This window comes from Elephas maximus, chromosome 18 (assembly GCF_024166365.1).
Source record: "Elephas maximus indicus isolate mEleMax1 chromosome 18, mEleMax1 primary haplotype, whole genome shotgun sequence".
Taxonomy (NCBI): domain Eukaryota; kingdom Metazoa; phylum Chordata; class Mammalia; order Proboscidea; family Elephantidae; genus Elephas; species Elephas maximus.
In genome coordinates, this window is record NC_064836.1 from 48,920,247 (window position 1) to 48,942,474 (window position 22,228).

Sequence of the window (22,228 nt, forward strand, 5' to 3'; positions counted from 1 at the left end):
CCCCACCTCGCTAGAGTTCGGATTCTCCACCCGAGGCGTCCTGATTTCCCTTTTCTCTCTTTTGGAAACGAGAGAGGTGGAGGGAGGCAAAGAGGCTGCAGAGGAGAGGCCCGCCAAGTCTGTCTGTCTGCAAAGTGTTGCTTTGACGCATCCTTAGGATGGAAGTTAAGTGAGAAAACTCCGGACTTGGAGCTTGTACGGAGACGGAGATCTAGGGGGAAAAGAAAACCAGTAGGCAGGCCAATGGTTTTTCGGTGGCGCGCCGGCAAGTTTGTGGAACACTTTCTAGGAATTAGATCTTTTTCCTCCCCCTTCATCTTTTTGACTTCTGAAGAAAGAACTTGGCTTTGGATTGCAATGGAGCCTGAGAGAGGGTTAGACACACTTGAATAATCCCTCCGGCTGGGCTGAATTTGTGGGAATTTAGGAAGCCAGGGTGTGGAAATACAGCAGCCTTTGGAGTGCCCTCTGCTAATTTGGATGGATCTAAATGTGTCCCAACTCAAGACCTTCCCACCAACCCCTTTTGCTCTTGCGATTTGCTCTCCGTGACTTTAATTAGTATCTAGGAAAGTCTGAACTTTGGACCTACCTCTTTTTTTGATACTTATTTTTGTACTTTTGCTCTCTGGGATTGGTTTCTTAAACAGGCTGGATCCTTTTTAATATGTCAAAATGAGTCTGCTGATGTTTACACAACTACTGCTCTGTGGATTTTTGTATTTTCGGGTTGATGGTAAGTTAAAAATGCTTTTATTCCCCCCTCCCCTCCCCCCCCCCGCCAATACTTCTTTCTGAGTCGGATGTGGGTTATAAGTAAAATGACGTGGATGTCAGTCCATTTTGGCCAAGCATGGGGGCTTTTGGGGGGCAGACGTTTTAAGTCTTTTGTTTCTGTAAATGTTGCAAGTGAAACATGTTCGTAGTCACCTCTTGTTGTTTTTGCTGTTGTAATTTACTTAATTGACAACTTGGATAATGAATGATGGGCTCTCAGTTTTGTTAGATAAAGAAATATTAACGCACATGTCTTCAAAGAGTGTAATACTGTTGTGTCTGCTCTCTAATTTTCGTGTTCGCTCGTGTGCCTGAACTTTGGCTTAGAAACTAAAGTGAAGAAATAGAGTAGGAGACACTTCAGCTAAGGTACAATTGGTTAGGAATTTGAGACAAGGCATCTGAGGGTTCAGTGTGCATCACCTGTATGCCGGCTAATGCTCTCCTAGCGTGAAATCGGAATGAAGAATTTAGAGGTCGGGGGAAAAAGAAAACTGTCAAAAGTAAGACTGGGCCAGGCTCCAGGAAAGGGGAAGAAGGGAGGGCAGCAGCAGCTCTGGGCGGGCTGCAGGCAGGGAGCACTCTGCTCAGTCCCCAGTGGGAAGACACAATGGGGATCTGAAACAGGTGCTGTAGGTGTCTCCCTCTAGGTTGAGCCAGTCTGTCAAGCAGGCAGCATGCTGCCTGTGCTTCCCGTCTTTTGTTCAGATTTCGTTTCCCGGGATATTTTCACTGGATGTCAGCTTCTTGTGAGACTGTGGCAGAATCCTTTTTGTAGCTCTTTTGAAAGAAGAGTGCACAGACTCATGAAGACGTTTTTTGACTGCTTGTTTTCAAAAGAAGAAAGCCGAAGGAATAATTAGTATTAACCTTCTAGAGACTTCTAGTTTTCATATCATTGGAAAAAGAATGGTTTAAGGTAAAGACAGGATGTACACAAATCTTTTTTTAAGTGAAGATATGGATTGTAGAACTTTAGATTTTTAATTACTCTATTTGTAAAGAATGTGAGGTGTGTTGGTTCAAATATTTGAACCATCAATGTAGCTGGTGCTCAATAAACTTTCCTCCGGCATTTGCATTATGGATGATTTAATTATTTGGGACACTGCCTATTTTCGCTTGTCTGCGGGAGCTAACTTTGTTCCTGGCAGCTGCTGCTTCACAGAACTCAATGTATCAGACTCAAAAAGGAAGCCTTTCTGTAAACATGAGGCAATACAGATGAGTTTACCCACTGCCAAGTGGCTGTTTTCAATCATGAACTACCTGAGTACCTTTGCCTCCCAGTGATAGCAGTCAAGGCGGGTGTGTGGGCACACTGCTTCCCTTTTCACCTTCTGAGTAGTAGATGTTTAGGAATTAATCATTGTGAATTATACTGTGGCAAGATCTCATCAATCTTCATGCGTATTCTTTGATACGTTTACCTTGTTTAAAATAACAAAAAGGTTTACATATTTGCCCCAAGTGTGTTCAATTGTCATGATTAGAAGGCTTTCATATAACTTTTTGGATATGGCAATGGAAACCACATTTCAGTACCTTTAGATATGCATATATAAACTGTATGTGTTAGACTACAGAATAATCACCAAGTTTTCCTTTTTTTTTTTTCTTTTTTTAGATCAGCATGTAGCTAAGAGGAATACAATTAAATTGCTCAGTGGAAGTGACAGAGGGAATCAGAAGAGCTTGGTGTTACAGAATGTAATTAATGTACTAGGGTGTTTGCAGATATATGAAACAAACGCAATTAACCAGCTTGCTGGAACAGCAGTAGCGAGACATCATTTCTCTTCTCCTTCCCTCCCTCCTTCCTCTCTTCTTTTCTCCCCTCCTACTTTCCCTCTCTCCCTTCTTTCCTTCCTTCTCTTCCACACCCCCCCCCCCGCCCTTGGTCCCACCAACACACCTAGAACCTTTGTTCTGATTTAACATTGTAGGATCAAGGGGGAGGGAGCTTGTGGCTGGTCCACAATTATGCAGCAGAATTCATAGTAATGTAGTGAAAAAATGCTCTGGGTTGAGGAGTTGGAACTGAGTAGGTAATGTTACATTTTGTGTGTGTGAAAATATTTTTTTTTAATATGTATTTAATATCACCTGTGTCAAAAGCGATGAAACTGTGGACGCTTGTACTAAATTTGTATGCAAAGCGTATGTTTGACATTGGATTGCCTTTGGCTTACTTCATGATGATAACAGCTACTCCACGGGGATTGTTGAAGTTTAGGTTGTAGACAACACTGCCCTCTAGGCTGTTTCAACACATTGGGACTGCATTTCCACGTACATGAGTGTGTTGGTTTGAAGGACCTATGAAGCTCCCCTACTCTTCCAAGATCTTGTGATTTCTATTTACTTACTATCCTTCTTAGAAGTGTATGCTTATTTTCCCCATGAATTTCAAATTTAGAGACGCTTGTACCATTTCAAAGATATACTGACCATCTTAGTGCTAGACACAAAAATTAATTTTATTCAGTGACAAATGATACATAGATTTGCATTGAAATTTGCTTGGTGGGTTATTTATATGTGCATTTTTACAGAACATGAAAAATGTTAAGAGTTTTGCCTCCTCATAGAAGCTATGTGCTAGTATTATTTATGATTTGTCAGTATCCTGTCCCTGTAAGAATCCACACAGAGTAAATTTTGAGTTACTTGAGAACTACAGACAAACTTCTGTATTTGGGATGCAAATAAAGATTTTCTCTTGAGACACAGATTAATTAACCAACGGCAGATTTTTCTCAATTATTATATAGGAAAATAATGTATTGAGTTTAGTTTTCACTAGCCAGATTTTTTTTTTTTTCTTTTTTAAATAAGAATGGAGTTTTGCAGTCATTGTCAGGGCACTGATATGGACCATCACGGTATATTTTAATTACATCAAAATGTAGACCATGTCCCATATATTACGTCAGCCTGATAGTTTTATAATTGCTTGTGAGGCGAGGCTTTAAAAACAAGAATAGTTTTCTCATCTTCACACCTTAACTGTTCTTAATGAAACTGGCACACATGATATTTGGGGAGATAAAGATAATGTGTGTGCACACTGCAGATGTATAGTCTCATGTAGGTTTATACATTTTGCCAAAGTGCTTCTTTCAGTAATGGGCTCATTACCGTAGCCATATGTAGTCCGTTTCAGAACTTAGATTGCATGTAAGTAACCTGAAATTTGTTCTTGCAAGTATGTGGTAATATCACGTTTGAATTGGCTTTGTTTGAATAACCTTTGATTCTATGGAATGTGTGGACCATAAACCAAAAGGATTTCATAGAACATGAAACAGAAGTATCTTTAAAATAAGAAATCATGATCATGTAAATAAAACAGTTCTGGTCATCTCAACCCTGGATAGCCTTTGACAATGAAAATATGGAAATGTAAGCACACAGTATAAATTTGGAGACATAGATGTAGTAATGCAGGAGATTATATATGTGGGGTGTGTGTGTGTCTAGTAATAACTGCTTAAGTAGTTCCTGTAATCTTTAAGGGATAACTTTACTTCTCCTGGGCAATTTGTTGTTGTTGTTTTTGACAAATACTGTAAAAAATATTTTCTTCTTTTTGGCCTTGTGGATGAGAATTAGAGGAACATTTGAAGAGTGAAGAAAATGGGCAAGGCTGTTCCTTGAGTAATAATTTTTAAAAACCTGCATTTAAGGGGAAACCCTGTTGGCACAGCGGTTAAGAGCTCAGCTACTAGCCAAGAGGTCAGCAGTTCGAATCCGCCAGCTGCTCCTTGAAAACTATGGGGCAGTTCTACTCTGACCTGTAGGGTCAGTATGAGCCAGAATCGACTTGACAGCAACGGGTTTGCATATAAGGGAGATATATTAATATAGTTCTGCCTTTAGATATATCCAGTTGAGGTCTTGGCTATCACTGTTTTTTCTTTATTACAGTACTGTTTGGTATAACCAAACCAGTTGCCGTGGAGTGGAATCTGACTCATGACGATGCTAGCTGGTATGTCAGAGTAGAACTGCGCTGCATAGGGTTTTCAGTGGTTGATTTTTCAAAAGTGGATTGCCAGGTCTTTCCTCAAGGCACCTCTGGGTAGGCTGGAACCTTTTCGCTAGCATCTGAGCTTTTAACTGTTTACAGACCCTATTTTTTTCACTTTAGGCTAGGAGAAGTCTATAGATCTAAGTTCAAGGAGAGAGTGGAAACTTAAAGAATGCCATGTGTTATGTTTCTTGCAGTGTCTCCAGGTATAGACCTATCACTCTAAATCAATACATTGATATGGATATTGATTTTTTTCTCTTTAAAATTACCTAATAAAGAGTGAATTAATGATCATATAAATGGTTTTTAAGATGAAGTTCCCTTAAACACTTTAAATGTTTTAGCAGTGTGTTATACCAAAATCGAGATCTAATATAGCATCCAAAGAGTAGCTTACTCATCCAAGTTAGTGATCACCGACTCAGAGAAAGTGTTAGAGTAACCTAGGCCTGGATCCTGAGTCTTCTTTCCACCATCTTTGATGTTGTTGTTAACTGAAGTCTAGTTGGTGATGGACTTGTGGAGGCCTCCTGCACAATGGACTGTTGTGATTCATAGGGTTTTCATTGGCTGATTTTTGGAAGTAGATCCCCAGGCCTTTCTTCCTACTCAGTCTTAGCCTGGAAGTTCTTCTGAAAGCAGTTCGGAATCAGAGCAAAACTCAACCCTCCACTGATGTGGGTGGTGGCCAGGAACCTAACTGTGGAGTCTCCTGCGTGAAAGGCAAGAATTCTATCACTGAACCACTACTGCCTCCCCATCTGAAAGTTAGGATCTCTCATTTAGTCCCATGATTTTAAATACTTCTTTATGCTTATTTGTCTCAAATTGCTCTAAATCATTGCTCAGAGGAGTGTAAGTACCATGAGAGCACAACTTTTCCTCTTCAGTAAACCATTGTATCTCCACTGCCTGGAACGGTGCTTGACATATCCAGCTGACTACTTGACATCTTTGATTGATGTCTAATGAAAATAAAGAAAACTCAAGTGCAATGTAGAATCTGCTCCTCTTTCTAGTCATCTCCATCTCAGTAAATGACACTGCTATTCATGGAACTATTCGTGACCCCCAAACTAGGAGTAATTCTTGAGTTGCTCTCACAGCATGTACCCAACTTGATAGCAAACCCTGTCTACTCTACTTTGGAAATGTATCTTGATACCAACCATTGTCTGTGTTGTGTGTGATTTACCCAACGTTTTATTATGAGAATTTCCAAACATACAGCAAACGTGAAAGAATTTTACAGCGAACACTCAAAAACTCCTACCCGGATTTCTAACACTAGCATTTTATTATGCTTGTTTACCATATAGCTATTCATTTATCCATTCTTTTGTGCATCCATTAATTCTTTTTACTGTTTTGATGCACTTTCAAGTAAACAAATACCAAATGTCTCTTACTAACGCCACCACCATCCTGACCAAAACCTGGACGACTGCCGTAGCGTGAAAGATGACCATCTTCCTGCTTCCATTCCTGCCCCCCTTACCCCAGGTTAGTTTTCCACACAGTAGCCAGGACCCTTTAAAAACATGGAAGTAAGATAAAGTTACTTCTTTCCTCAGAACCTTCCAACTGCTGTGTCTTGCAGCACACTGCAAAGTGGTGTGTATATTTTAATAAGGCACTTTTTCAAATGGTTCTAATGTGCCTTCACAGGACCCTCCACACTCCCCCCATATTGAGAAACACTGACTTATATGATGATGTCTTGTCCAGAAATTGAGCCTTTTCTTTACTTTTAGAGTCATTTTTTACAATTTCCATTTTAAGTATTACCAACAAGTAAAAATGATTAGTCTGGAGATGGAATCAATATAGAATCAAATAGATTAGTTCTAAAATTGGTCTCCAAATATATAGCTCTCTAATAATTGAAAAAAGAAGAGAGAAAATTAAAAGTAATAGCCACAGTAATGAGAATTGTCCTACCCTATCCACTGTTGCAATCATCGTGAGCAGGGCTCTGTTTTATCATTACTAGACACTAAACTGAGATATATTCAGGAATTTGGCAGGTAGTTTTTTTTTTTTTTATATACTTACCTTTTATTTTAAGGAAATAATTTGAAGGAGTCTTAACTGGAGAATTTATTGTTCAAGGTTGAGACAGATTCCAACACAGACATTCCCTAAATTTTGCCACTGTGTTTTATGCAAATAACACATATCTTCTACGTTTGTTTGCTTGTCAACTGGCCCCTCACCCTGCGAGGCATCCTCACAAACATCTAGCTTTGCCAATCCTTCCCCACATGTTGCTGTATTAAAAAAAATAATAATAATAATATAGCACTCCTATGAAGATACGTTGCAGGAGAAGGGCACAGCTGGCAAGCAAACATAGAAGGTGTGCATTATTTGTGTAAAAATACGGTATTTAATTATTTTCTTTTTTCTCGATAGCTTTATCGAAATATAATTCACATACCATAGGATTCTCCCATTAAAAGTGTATAATTCATTGGTTTTTAGTATATCCACAAAGGTGTGTAGCCATCTTCAAAATCTAATTGTAGGGAATTTCCATCATCCCCCATAAGAAACCCAGTAACCATTAACAGGCACTCGCTGTCAAGCACCCACCCCCCACCCGTAGGAAACCACTATTTTATTTCTGTATGGATTTGCCTATTCTGAACATTTATATATAAACATATACATTGAATTGTATGATATATTGTCATTTGTGACTGACTGGCATTTTTGCTTTGGCATAGGTTTTTAAGAATCATCTGTGAAGTAGCATGTATCAGTAATTCATTCCTTTTTATTGGTGAATAATACTCCATTTATTTATCCTTTCATCATTCGATGGTCATTTGGTTTGTTTCTGGGTTTGGGCTATTATGACTAATGCTGCTATGAACGTTTGTGTAAAAGTTCTTGTGTGGACATACGTCTTCATTTCTCTTGGATGGGTACCTGGAGTGGAACTTCTGGATCATGTGATAACTCTACGTTTGAACTGTTAAGGAACTGCCAGGCTGTTTTTCACAGTAGCTGCACTATTTTACATTCCCACCAGTGATATATAAGGTGAATATATGCTTTTGATTCATCTGAGAAACAAAAACATTGAATGGTCTTTATAATTGGTTAAAATGTTTTGGAGTGAAACAGTTTTAATATTAATATTATAATAATATACCTTTAATTTCCCATAGTCCTAAATTGCAATCACTTCTTACAGTTTGTCTTCTAAGTTTCCTTCAGTTTTCCTGTAAAGTTTTATAAGTACAGATAACCCAAATTAGAAGCACTTTTAGCAAAGCCCTTAACAATACTAATGCAAATCGCAGAATTATAGCATGTCAGAGCTAGAAGAAACCTTTCCGGTTATGCAGTACAGCCCTCTCATTGGTTGGACACTTGGGACTGAAAATCAGAGATTTTATGTGTCTTGTCACAGATCCCATCGCCAACTAGTGGTAGAGCTGAAACTGGAATCCAAAAATAACCCTTTTCCTATGTCTTGCTTCCCCTTAGGAGAGACATTTTAGCTTCCCAGCTTGGGAACTCTGTAACAAGAGTTCTAGAATCTTGTAAATGAAAATGAATAGCTGCTTTCTGTTCACACCACCAGGAGAATTAGCTTGAGATATGTTGAGTTTATTCATTTGATTCAGCACAAGCTTATCGAGCATTTTTTAGAGACATAGTAACTTGCTGGGACCTGTGAGAAGTGTAATGATGTTTTAAATTGTTCCCATCTCCAAGGAGAACACTACTTGTTAGGGAAGATTTAGTTTAAAACACTAAAACGAGAATGCTGTTGTTGTTAGTTGCCATTTTTATCACATAGGCCCCTGACACATGGTGACCCCATGACAACGGGACAAAAGGAGACCCAGCCTTGGGCCGTCCCATGATTAGTTGCAGATCAAACCACCGTGATCCGTAGGGTTTTCATTTTTCTGATTTTTCCCGTAGTAGATTACCAGGACCTTCTTCCTAATATGTCTTAATTTGGAAGTTCTCCTGACACCTGTTTAGCATGCTAGCACCATGTGAGCCACTGGCAGGTGGGTGGTGGCTGTGCGTGAGGTGAACTGGCTGAGAATCGAACCCAGTTGTCCTCCATGGAAGGTGAGAATTCTACCACTGAAATACCAGTGCCTAAGACAAAAGTAGCGCCTGGTAAATGTAGACTTGAAGGTACACACATCACACTCTAGGAACTCAGAGAAAGAATAGAAGATTCTATCTGGGAAAAATCAACACCAAGCGGATCACTTAGCCTGGGGTTTAGAGGAAGAGTGGGAATCTGATGGGGGAAAGAGGAAATTGCATTCCAGGAAAAAGGAATAGCAGGAGGAATGGCATAGACTATGAGAGAAAGGTTTGCTATGGGAAGGGCAGGAAGTCTAGTTTGATTGCAGTGTAGTTTGCCCAAAGGAAAGAAGTGGAGGATGATTATTGAAAATCAGTCAGCCAACTAATACTGCTTAGTGATGGTGAGTAAATAATATAACCTGTTTGTGCTTCAGTTTCTTTATTTGTAAGGTGATCATAGTATCTGTCACATACAGTACTATGAGAATTAAGTGAATTAATATATATAATACTTTGAACAGTGCATGACATTTAATAAGCATCATTTAAGTATTACTAATATTTTTATTATTATTTTCTACATAGTATGAATCAGGAAGACAACTAGAGGTAATTTTAAGAGGACCTTGGCTATCAGAGTCATTACTGATTAAGTTTGGTAGGCATTTCAGATCATTTTAATATGATCTTTTAAGCTGGAGTCTTCCAGATGGCTGTTAAGGGGACTTACAGGTGCATGACCACACCTAGGCAATGGTGACAAATGTGCTATGCCATGAATGTTTTCATTGCATCATATGATGATTACGGAACAAATGGGATTCCCGAGTGGTATTATGAATGAAAGGAGTAAACAAGAGAAGCGTACTGCAAATAGCAGCTTGTTAACAAAGTAGAATACGCTCATATAACCCTACATTTTGGTTCTTGTTGACTGATTTTATCCAGAATATATTTTTCTTGGTACTTTTGATATAAAGTACCATGAAGATGAATCTTGTGTAAGACGAAATTACTGCGATCTGAATAAACACTCCTAGTACAGAAAATCTTTTTAAAAATTAACAATATGTCTCCCCTTGCCTATTACTTTTTTTTTTTTTTTTCTGGATAGCGTACTTACCTTTCTTTCACCTAGTATGGACGTTTATTCTAATAACTTTTTACAATTATCCATTAATGACGTTTGCATATTGAGTGGTTGTGTATGTCAGAAAGGATAAGTTGAATAAAACAAGATCTGTACTATCTCCGAAGGGACACATCTCAGGTAGCTAGAAACTCTGGAATCCAGTTTTAGTTTTCCTACTTAATTAATTTTGTGACCTTAAATCCTTACCAAAAATATGGTAGGATTTGTGTAATTTCCACAGTCTCCCTCAACCTTAGAACACTATTTTTCTAAGAACTTCAGTTTAATGTTCTATTATTTATCATCATCTTTGAGTACAATTGATGGAAAAAATTTGGCCTAAAAAAAAATGTCCAAAACTATAAATATCTGTCTTCGAAAAAACAGAAACAAAACCATCTTTTTGGTGTTGGCTTCAATGACATGAGTATGGATAATAGGCAAAATTCACTGGATATGTGATTCATATTCACTTTCATCATTAATGACTAATGATAGTTGTGTATTCTTTATGAATAAAAGCAGTTAAAAATTAATACTAAGAAAATAACAGTTTTAAACCAATGTACTTAGTTTATGGCCATTGTAACTACAACCATATGCAACATGGCAGTTTTAGCTCAGCAGAGGGGGTTAATAGCCTCTGTTTAATTTCTGTTGTGAAGATTGATGTGGAATAGCATTCTCTAGTTTTTGGTCCCAAGGCTTTTTGGAAATGAGCTGCAGAACATAGAATATAACTTAAATGTTCCATTACACCATTTTTTCAAGTTTAGACATGAACACTCAGTTGAAACCAGTAGAATTTAAATGATTTGTCCAAAAACTGTGTAGCAGTTAACAATCAATTAAAATATTCATAAATATGATTAAAAAAGGGAGAACTTCTGACTTTCAGAAGAAAATGAAGAGGTTTTCTTTGTGCTAAGTTATACTAAAAACCACGGTTAAAGCCACAACTTAAGGTTTTACAATGTATTTTTCCAGATATTAGCGAATGTTAGACTACAATTAAGCAAATTAGTGTAACTGATAAATACATACTTTTCAGGGTTACTTTAAAGAAAATTCAGGATGAACCTAGCAACTGGCCCTCAGGTTATATTTTTTGTCTTTATTTTAAAGTCAATTTTAATGTAAATACATTGAAAACCAACTTCCTTGTTGATTCATTAAACTAGAGAAAACATATTACCTTCCTCCTTCAAATATACAACAGCTATTCTGTTCTAAAATACCACTGAATCTGAAGAACAATATAGCAAATAGCCATCAACCAACCCCCTTGACCCCCACCCACAACCGACAAAATAACCCTCTATCTATGGGATGGGAAACTAAGTAGAAAGAATATAACTGTTAAAAAGAAAGTGCCAGGAAACTTAACATTCCTCGCCATTTTTTTTTTTCGCCCCATGGCAAATGGATTGTGAGAAGTTAGAGCATTTAATTCCATGGTCTCAGAACAATTTTTTTTCCTGTTTTTCAGTGCAGTGAAAATCTCAAGGGTTAAAACTTAACAGTGAACAAGTGTTTCAATGGCGCATGAGCCCTGCACTCACGGATCTTCAAGCTGTCATTCAGTGGAGGTTCCCATTGCTGTGGAGTGGATTGGAATTCATAGTGACCCTACAGAACAGAGTAGAATTGCCCCCATGGAGTTTCCAAGGAGCCCCTGGTGGATTCGAACTACTGCCCTTTTGGTTAGCAGCCTCCTTTTTCTCCACAACATGACCAGTTTGGTTTAATACCTTCACCTGAAAAGAAGTGCTAACAGGTTTAATTGGGGCATTGCCGACTGGCTCTCATGGAAACATGGAGGTGGTTTTGTAACTATGTTTTTAAGTGTTTCATTCCCACCTTGTGATGTGAAAGCCTGGATAATGTCAGCTTTAAATACAACATGAAAGAAAAAAAAAATAAAAAAATCCGGAAAATACGTACAACATGTGGGTACAGATTTGGGGCAAATGTAACGCCTACCTTTTTCTACCAGCATACATGTGACTAGAAAATATGAATGGATTTTTAAGTTGTTTAATGCCTTCCCTCTATTCACAATCCAACAGACAAACTCTTATTTTAAAGAAGAACATTTCCCAGGCTATCCAAATTATGAATTATTATTGTACTTTTGTGCTAAACTGTGTAGCACATGTGATGCTCATTGGTTGGATCTTATGAAACTATTCCCAGATTTTTGAAGCTCTCAGTAAATGTGTCTCATCGAGTTAAATTTAAATTCCAAGTTTGCTCAGCATCTCTTTTCAGAAAGCTATTTTTATCTTTCTGAACAGCAGCTAAATGACATGCAAATAAGAGGACTAGGCCATTGCTTTTAAAGCCTATCCCCATCAGGATGGAATTCTAAGTTTTCTGAACTTGGGTGCTACAGGAGTTTCTGAATAATCTTTGCATTTGAAATGGTCCAGGATATCTGGGAGGAGCAATTCCATGAACTCTGAGAGGGTGGAGGGGACTAGAAAAAGTGAAAAACAATATTTAAATGAAGTGGATCAGACCAGCACTGGAAACTCAGACAAGCTGATATTTAGTCCTATGGATTGTTAACATTCACATAAAACAGAATTGTTTAGCATTTACTGAATCCTTTTTGATAATCAATTTGGGATCAAATGCAAAAGAACATGTGTCTGGCTTTGTATGACCTCAGATTCTTCCGTTTTCCCTTTGAGCAGATGACATGCCTTCTTTGCTCACTGGTATTGGTTGCTAGGAGAAATGCACTGGTTTGGTCCCCTCTTATCCAGTAGTAAAACTAAAGGGTGTATTGAGTTAGAGAAAGAGAAGCAGCGCACAGTGCAGGCCATGAATCATGACTTGTCTCCAGTATGTCCACTTTGGTCCCATTTTCTTTCCCTTTAAAAACTTTTGTTTTTACCAATGATGCTTTCTTTCAGCCATTAACTAGAATCCTTTTGGAGCCTGAGGGGATGAGGGTTGCTAAAGGGAGGCTGTGCTGGTGAGAGTCCACTCAGAGCTGTAATAAAAGCCCTGAGAGTTATTCATGGGGCCACATTAGAGAGAATGCTCTACTCAGTGAATAGCATCAGTCAGCTGCCTTTGAAATCAAGTGATTAATACCTTCTGTTTTTAATGGGGGGGAAAAGGCAGACAAGAAAGGTCTTCATACCACTTTGGCTATTTTGCAAATTAGATCTTATACATTGTCAAAGCTTTTGACAAAGACGTTGCTAAATTTTCAATACTTGCAATGGTCTTTAAAAAAAGAAGAGAGTGCTTCATGAACTGTTCATTGTGGTTGCTGTCAGATAAAACTGAAATGGTAGAAATATCCCGAATGAACACTTAAAAAAAAATCAGTTAGCCCTCCTTATAGCTTGGCAACGTTTGTTTGTGAGGAACATCAAACTAAAAAGTGCTTTTAGCGATCCTTTTTTCAGAGTGTTATCTAGGCAGATCTATTCCACAACATCTAAATAACATTTTTGTTTGTTTGATAAAGAAACTAATTATAATACTCTTGAGATTTTAGAGACATGTCTAATGAGAAAGTGTTAAGGGTGGCAGGTGTGAGTTTTCCATGAGCACTTGGGTGTAAGGGATAGTCTGCGACTTGCAGCGAAGTTGTTTATATTGAATACACACATATGTATGCATGTTTATTTCTATATGCTAGTGTAACATAAGGGATTAGAGATGATATCGCCACCTACAATCCTCATTAACTCTCTTTGTATCTGTTGATTACATTACATACATGGCACAGTTGAAATAAAATTGCTTGAGGTTTAGGAACCTTGTCAGTCATCTGAGGTGCTTAGAAAAGCTTCCAGTGTTGGTGGATGGGGTGTGGCAATTAGACAATGCAAGGTAATCCTTTTCTATATAGCTTTTCAGCATAATTCTCATGTCATGCAGACCAATATAAGTGGTAAATTAAGCCATATCTTAGGTTTTTACTTAACCATTCTTATCCTCTTCTTCGTTTTCTATTTTTAACTTATTTTTGATGTAACAGCCTCGTTTTTCCTTCTGTACGCACTCACGTTTGTTTAAAGGCCTTTATGTTAGTCAGAATGTAGAGCAAACAACATTTAAAAGACTCTGTGTGGTGATGCTTCCTGTAACCTGTTCTTTCACCCTGTGGAAGTGAAATATCTTGTTAAGTGGTGGTAATACCCAAGGGCAATCAGAGATGCAAATGTAACGATTTGGTGGGTGATGTCTAGAGATCACCTTTTAAGTGAGGTCTGATTTAACATCTTTATTAGTGATATTAAAGCAGAGAACAAAACGAGAAAGTAATTACATCTTTCAACTTTGGGAAACTATCAGAACCTCCCCCCGCCTTCCCCTTCCTCCAAAAAAAAACATGGAAATGATTTACAAAAAAAAAAAAAAAAGGAGGTAGAAAAAAATTCTTCATAGTGCTATATTTGGTAAAACTCATTCTTCAGGGAAATAATCAGAAATCTAGATATCTAACTAGAGGGAGAAGCCAGCAAAGCAATAAAAATGAAAAGGCCCAGGGGGTACTTCTGGGAGTCCGGACAAAGAGAATGCCGTTCAGACCAGGAGTGTTAGGTCCCGGTTTTAAAGGTCGCGAGATTCTGGTGCCCATTTAGGGAGGATTGCACCCCACTGACTAGGGAGATTCTCTTTCAGTGATTGTGGCTGAAGTGCAGTTGAAATACTTCTTCCGTTTTGCCCTTTATTACCAGGATGGGTATGAGTGAGAGAGATTTTGGCAGATGAGACAGTAGTGTAGCTCAAAGACAGATTCTCTAGGAAGATGCTAGTCATCTTAAAACTAGAAAAGAAAGTACACAGAGTCTCTTTATATCCTTACCTACGCAGCTGAAAAACTGTATTAAGATGGACACTTTTAAACTTTTAAACAATATTCCAGGAAAAGATAGACAAAACTTTCACCAGGCTCAATATATTTCACCAACTACTTTTCATGACTATTTGAAAAATTTGTAAGCAACGAGATGCATTTAAGTGGAAAATATTCTTATATTAAAATTATTATTGACATTAAATTATAGGAGGTGCTTAATACAATGTTCAATTGTATTTCAAAGGAAAGGCGGTAAGCGATGTGAGTCCATATTATGAGTTCCACTGTTATGAGGCTGTGACCTCTGAAAAGCATATCACCAGGCTTGTCTTCCGAGGTACCCCTGGGTGAATTCGAACTGCCAACCTTATGATGAGTAGTGGAGCACCTAACCTAGTATTTACTATTCTATAACCGAGGACATGTAAACCTTGAAAAGGATGTCCTTGATATTAGGAATTCCAGTATAAAATTCATCCTGGTTTCGTTATTAGGCCAGTGTATTGCATACTGTGTTGATGAAAGGACTTTCATTCTCATAATAATCGGTGAACTCAGGAAGGACTGGTTTGCTGATGAGGCACATATAATTGACCAGAACTGTACAAAGTATTGTAATGAATCTGTAGTAGAAATACAGATGCTACAGAAGAAAATACAGTAGACTCATCGTCCTCCTTTTCTCTGCATTGTGTTTTGGTAATTTGTTATCCTATCTGAAGATTTTTTAATATCTTCAATTTCCATTCCATGTGAAGCTGATAGTTGAGAAAGAATGTGTGCGTATGTATGACTCGATGGCACTGGGCTTGGGCTGGGATACATGTATATATACATACATATACATATTTATGTGTATATATGGAGAACTAATTTAAGTACAGTATATCCTCATATCCTGATATAAATAGGGCTGAATGGTAACTTGTGTGAAAGAAAACTACAGTTTTGCACCCTAAAAAACCAGCCAAAACCAGTGGGGAAAACTTTTTTGCATCCAATCCCAATCCATTTATTTCTGTAAATGTATATAACTGCCAGATCACTTCTTACAGCTTCCTCTGAATTTCAAGTATTAAAAAAGTAGAGTCAAATCATCCAAAAGAATATAGGTGAATTTTGCTTGGCAAAATAAAACATACAATGTTTTAAGTAGTAGGAATATGCATCAAGTTAAAAAAAAATAGAATAGTTGCATTGTCCTTATACATGACTGAATAATGGTATATACTAATGCCTTTCAGGAGAGGATTAAGAACATATTTCTTAGGTATTGGTCTCCCACAAAGAGAAAAGTTTCCTTCTGTGGGAAAACATTAGGTCATAGGAATCACTGAAAGATTTGAGTAGGAACTTTGTTAAGCCATACTCAGCTTAAACAAGTTCCAACAAGATACAGTTGTCAGAACACGACAAGAAAAAAGGATTGTGGCCACAAGTGGCTGTCACTGTGTTTCCCAGCTTTTTTCTCTCAAGTAGCGTCATCTCTTTGATGAAATCATCCTTTCTCCATCTATGTGTAAAAACTTGTTCACCCCTGCTTTTATAAAAAGGGAGGAGTTATTTAACAAAACGTATATACCCATATATACCCTTATATGCATACATGTACACACACACTCACACGTACACATTATAAACCCATTAAACCAAACCCGTCGCCGTCCAGTCGATTCCAACTCATAGTGACCCTAGCGTTTTTGAGGAACAGCTGGTGGACTCGAACTGCCAACCTTTTGGTTAGCAGCTGAGCTCTTAGCTACTACACCACCAGGGCCCCCTACACATTTTAAAGACCTAATATTGTCTGATAAGATTCACTAGGATTAGGCAACAAAAATAAAAGCTGCATTTGTAAATGAAAAGTCTTCTACTTATAATTAAGATCTTATTTCATATTGTGCTTTTACTCATAGGAAGACGTAAGTATTGCAGAACATTGCATTTTGAATTGTGAGAAACAAGCAACCTCTCATTTCTTTGAAACTATATGAGCAATTTGAAAATTAAAGCTTGAGTAATGCAGGGAATTAGGCATTTAGAAAAATATATAGTATATTTGGGGTAATTTGCAGAGCTCTAAATGTACAGGCAACTCAAAACTCAGACACATGATGCACAGATGTTTGGCAATTAGTTTTAAGCTTATAGATATAATTATATAATTAGTAACTTTTTTCAAATATGTTGCTTAATATTTCTAACATGAAACCTAATATGATTGATTTGGGGCTTTAATCATAATACATGCAAACGTGTCTTACAGATTAGGGAACATACATATACATGTAGTACATAGATATGTAAGCATGTGTATATATACACATATATGTACCCATACGTGCACACACACACCCACACCCACATACCCACACCTACATGCACATACATACACACAGAGCATTAATTTATAACATATACAATCATGTTCAAAGGATTCAGCACTTCCGTCCTTTTGTTTTAGCATTCCTGTGAGTTAATTACTAGAATGGAAGTCATTATTACTGGCTTTGGATTTTGTAAGTCATTTTTTTTTAATGTGGGTGGATTTGGATTGCCTTTAAATTTTGTTCTTTTGTGTGTGTGTGTTGTTTTTATGTCAGAAAGGGGAGCACTTTTCTTTCTAATATGCTATTTAAAAAAAATTCTCTTGGAATAATGGGAATTAGAAAGAACTTCAAAATCTTTTACCAAGCTTTCAAATATCACCTGAATAGAGAAAGTGAATAAATATTTTGGCTTTAGATGCTTTTAACTTGATAGCAACCCAGCTCATTCATTTGCCTTGAGGCAAAACTCATACGGAAATTAAAACTACAGTACTCTAGTGTTTAGTTGCCTGGAAATTTCCAACGGAATATAAGTAATATTCACAATAGCCTTGCTATTATAATTTTACATAAGAGATCGTTATGTGCCATATGGTTTAACCTGCCTCCTACTTCCATAACATCCCTCGGAATGAGTTTCCTGCTCTTCTCATTGTTAGTGAAAACCTCAAGTGATATTATCAGTCCTTTTGAACAAGTAAAGGAAAACAGTGGATCTGTAGAATATGGTACTAAAGAATAATTGCTTTTAAAAACAATGCATCTTATTTTACTATTTCCAAGTTATGACTGATACTTTATATAGTAGCACACATGCACATCCATTTAATAGTTCATTCAGAAGGCAACAACAAATATTCTATAGAAGAATCCTGATCAAAAGGAGGAAAATGCAGAAAAGAACTTCAGATTTTCATGAACTTCAGACTTTCAGAAGCCATGAAGACTGGATGAATCCCCAAAACCATTGCCCTGAGATAATCTTTAAACCTTAAACAACAACAACAGAAATATTCCCTGAAGTCTTCTTGAAACCAAACAGTAGTTTAGCTTAAATAGTAAAAAATGTCTCCCCTGAACATTATCCTTTTTTAAGAATTATCTATATGGGATCAAATTGACAACAGCAACTCAAAAGATTAGATAGGAACCTTAGGGGACAGTGAATGTATGTTAATTATGGAGAAACAACTCAGAAAAGGAGGGTGCGAATGGTTGCACAACTCAAAAGAATTTAATCGATGTTACTGAGTATATATAGAAACTGTGAATTGGTGTATGTTTTGCTGTGCATATTCTCAACAATAACAACAACAACAAAAAGCAACAGAGGAAGAAGGAGAGTCAAGAATAGGAAGAGGAAATGAAATGTGTGAGTAATTGCCTCTATGAACAAGTACCTCTGTGTCCACGAGAAAAGAATTGGATGGTGCCTGGCTACCACTACTGAATGTGTTAATTAAAGATTCCTCAGAAGAATTCTGATCAAAAGGGGAAAAACACAGAATAGAATTTCATGATCTCATTGAATCCATATTTCTGGAGCCACTGAGGCTGGGAGAACCCCGAATACAATTGCCTTGAGATGATCTTTAACCCTTAAACCAAAAGTATCTCCTGAAGGTTCTTTAAATCAAACAACAGTTTAGTTTAATTGGTAAAGAATGTGGCACAGTGATTGAATGCTCTGCTGCTAACAGAGAGGTTAGAGCTTCTAATCCACCAGCTGCTCTATGGGAGAAAGATGATAAATTCAGGGCGACAGCTTCTGGGGAAGGCTATCTCTGTCGACTCTGGGAGAAGGTCCTAGTTGTCATCAGTCTTACCCTGATCTGGGAGCTTCTCAATTCAGGGACTGTGGGTCCAAAGGATATGCTCCACTCCTGGCGCTTCCTTCTTGGTGGCATGAGGTCCCTCTCCTCTCTGTTCAATCTCTCTTTTGTATCCCAAAAGAGATTGACTCAAGGTATAACCTAATATTGTGGATTGAGTCCTGCCTCATTAACATAACTGCCTCTAATCTTGCCTCATTAACATAACTGCCTCTGGTCTTGCCTCATTAACATCATAGAGATTAGAATTTACAATGCATAGTATAATCACAGCAGATCACAAAAAGGTGGACAATCGCATAATACTGGGAATCATGGCCTAGCCAAGTTGACACATTTTTGGGGGTCACAATTCAATCCATAATACCAAGCTTGATGTCCTTCTCCAGGAATTGGTCCCTCCTGATAACATTCCAGTGTAAGTGAGATGAAGTCTTACCGCTTCCTTTCTAAGGAGCGTTCTTTTTTTTTTTTTTAATTTTTTTATTGTGCTTTAAGTGAAAGTTTACAGCTCAAGTTAGTTTCTCTTATAAAAATTTATACACACATTGTTATGTGACCCTAGCTGCTATCCCTGTAATAGGTCAGCACACCCCTCCTTTCCACCTCAGATTTCCCATGTCCATTCAACCAGTTCCTGTCCCTTTCTGCCTTCTCATCTTGCCTCCAGACAGGAGTTGCCCATTTAGTCTCTTGCTACTTGAACTAAGAAGCATACTCTTCAGGAGTATCATTTATGTCTTATACTCCAGTCTAATCTTTGTCTGAAGAGTTGGCTTTGGGAATGGCTTTAGTTCTGGGTTAATAGATAGTCCGGGGGCCATGTCTTCCAGGGTTCCTCCAGTCTCAGTCAGACGGGTAGGTCTGACTTTTTTGTCTACTATCTAATTAGTGAATACCTCTTTCCCTCCCTCCCTCCTTGTGTACTCCTTAGTGTCTTTATTTGCTTTAGGCAAGTTGTGCTGACTTCCCCCATATTTGGGATCATTTGATTTCTTGACTGCTGTTTTCATGGGCATTGATTGTGGATCCAAGTAAAATGAAATCCTTGACAAATTCAGTATTTTCTCCAAATTATCATGATGTTGCATATTGGTTCAGTTCTGAGGAGTCTGCCTCCAGTCCTGATGCTGTGTTCATATAGTCTAGCTTCTTGAATTATTTGCTCAGCGTACAGACTGAATAAGTATGGTGAAAGGACACAACCCTGACACATACCTTTCCTGATTTTAAACCACACAGTATCCCCTTGTTCTGCTCAAATGACTGCCTCTTGGTCTATGTACAGGTTCTGCATGAGTACAATTAAGTGTTCTGTAATTCCAGTTCATCCCCGTGTGATCCATAATTTGTTATTATCCACAGAGTACATAGTAAAACACAGTAAAACTTTACATAGTAAAACACAGGTAAACATCTTTCTGGTATTCGCTGCTTTCAGTCAAGATCCATCTGACACCAGCAATGATATCCCTCATTCTAAGTCCTCTTGTGAATTGGGCTTGAATTTCTGGCAGTTCCATGTCAATATACTGCTGCAACTGTTTTTTTAATTATCTTCAGTAAAATTTTAATTGCGTGTGGTATTAATGATATTGTTCAATAGTTTCCATACACTGTTGGATCACCTTTCTTTGGAGTGTGCACCAATATGGGTCTCTTACAGACACTTGGCCAGTAGCTGTCTTCCAAATTTCTTGGTATAGACAACTGAGTGCTGCCAACGTTGCATCCATTTGTTGAAACATCTCAGTTGATGTTCTGTCATTTCCTGGAGGCTTATATTTTTGCCAGTGTCTTCAGTGTAGCTTAGACTTCTTCCTTCAGCATCATCAGTTCTCGATCATATGCTGCCTCCTGAAATAGTTGAATACTGACCAATTATATTTGGTTCAGTGACTTTGTGTGTTCCTTCTGTCTTCTTTTGATGCTTCCTACGTCCTTCACTTTTTTTGCCAATAGAATCCTTCAATACTGAAGCTCTAAGGCTTATATTTTTTCTTCGTCTCTTTCAGCTTGAGAAATGCTGAGCGTGTTCTTCCTTTTTAGTTCTCTAACTCCAGGTCTTTGCATATTTCATTGTAATACTTTGTCGTCTCAAGCTGCTCTTCAAAATCTTCTGTTCTGCTCTTTTTATTCATCATTTCTTCCATTCATTTTAGCTACTCTACATTCAAGAGCAAGTTTCAGAATGTCTTGTAATATCTATTTTGATCTTTTCTTTCTTTTAAATGACCTTTTGCTTTCTTCATGTATGATGTCCTTGATTTCATTCCACAACTTACCTGGTCTTCAGCCATTAATGTTCATTGCATCAAATCTATTCTTGAGATGGTTCGTAAATTCAGATGGAATAGACTCATGGTTGTACCTTGGCTCTTGTGGACTTGTTTTAATTTTCTTCAGCTTCAACTTGGACTTGCATTGTGAGCAATTGATGGCCTGCTCTGCAGTCAGCCCTTGGCCTTCTTCTGACTCATGATATTGAACTTCTCCGTTGTCTCTTTCCAGAGATGTAATTGATATGATTCCCATGTATTTCGTCTGGTGAGGTCCACCTGCATAGTTTTCTTTTATGTTGTTGAAAAATGTACTTGCAACAAATAAGTCATTTGTCTTGTAAAATTCTATCATGCCGTCTCCGGCATTGTTTCTATCACCAAGGCTATATTTTCCAGTTAATGATCCTTCTTCTTTATTTACAGCTTTTCATTCCTGTCACCAGCAATTTTGTATGGGGCATTTCTACTCTGTCTTGTAGGATTGCTATGAGTCATAATTGACTTGATGGCAAACGGGTGTTTTTTTTTTTTTTTTTTTCCTGCTTTGAGCATTTTATACTTTTAAGAGTTACCCACATGGGATCCAATTGACAATAACAACTCAGAAGATCAGATACAAGCCTTAGGGTGCAGTGTGTTTATGTTAATAGGGGGAACAATTCATGAAAAGAGTGAGAATGATTTCGCACCTCGGAGAATGTGATCAATGTCACTGAATTGTATGTGTAGGAATTGTTGAATTTGTGTTCTGCTGTGTATATTCTCAACAACACAAGAAATAAATAAAATATTTACTGAGCATCAGCATTATGCTGATATTCTGGGTGCTTGTATTAGCAGGGTGAGCGCTCATTTGCTCATTTTAGTGGGAAATATAGATAATAAATTATCACACTGAATACGTTTTTATTTAAGATGGATTTAAGTATTATAGAGAAAAAGTACA

General features: G+C 37.6%; 1 protein-coding gene across 14 annotated transcripts in view; it reads left to right on the forward strand.

Moving 5' to 3' along the window:
• Nucleotides 1-645: 645 nt before the first annotated feature.
• Nucleotides 646-22,228, forward strand: part of ROBO2 (roundabout guidance receptor 2) — a 652,610-nt gene continuing 631,027 nt past the window's right edge. For all 14 annotated transcript variants that reach the window (XM_049858165.1, XM_049858166.1, XM_049858169.1 and 11 more), the window contains exon 1: nt 646-736. In XM_049858165.1, the coding sequence (XP_049714122.1) occupies nt 676-736 (61 nt within the window). In that variant the 5' untranslated portion in view covers nt 646-675. The remainder of the gene's footprint in view (nt 737-22,228) is intronic.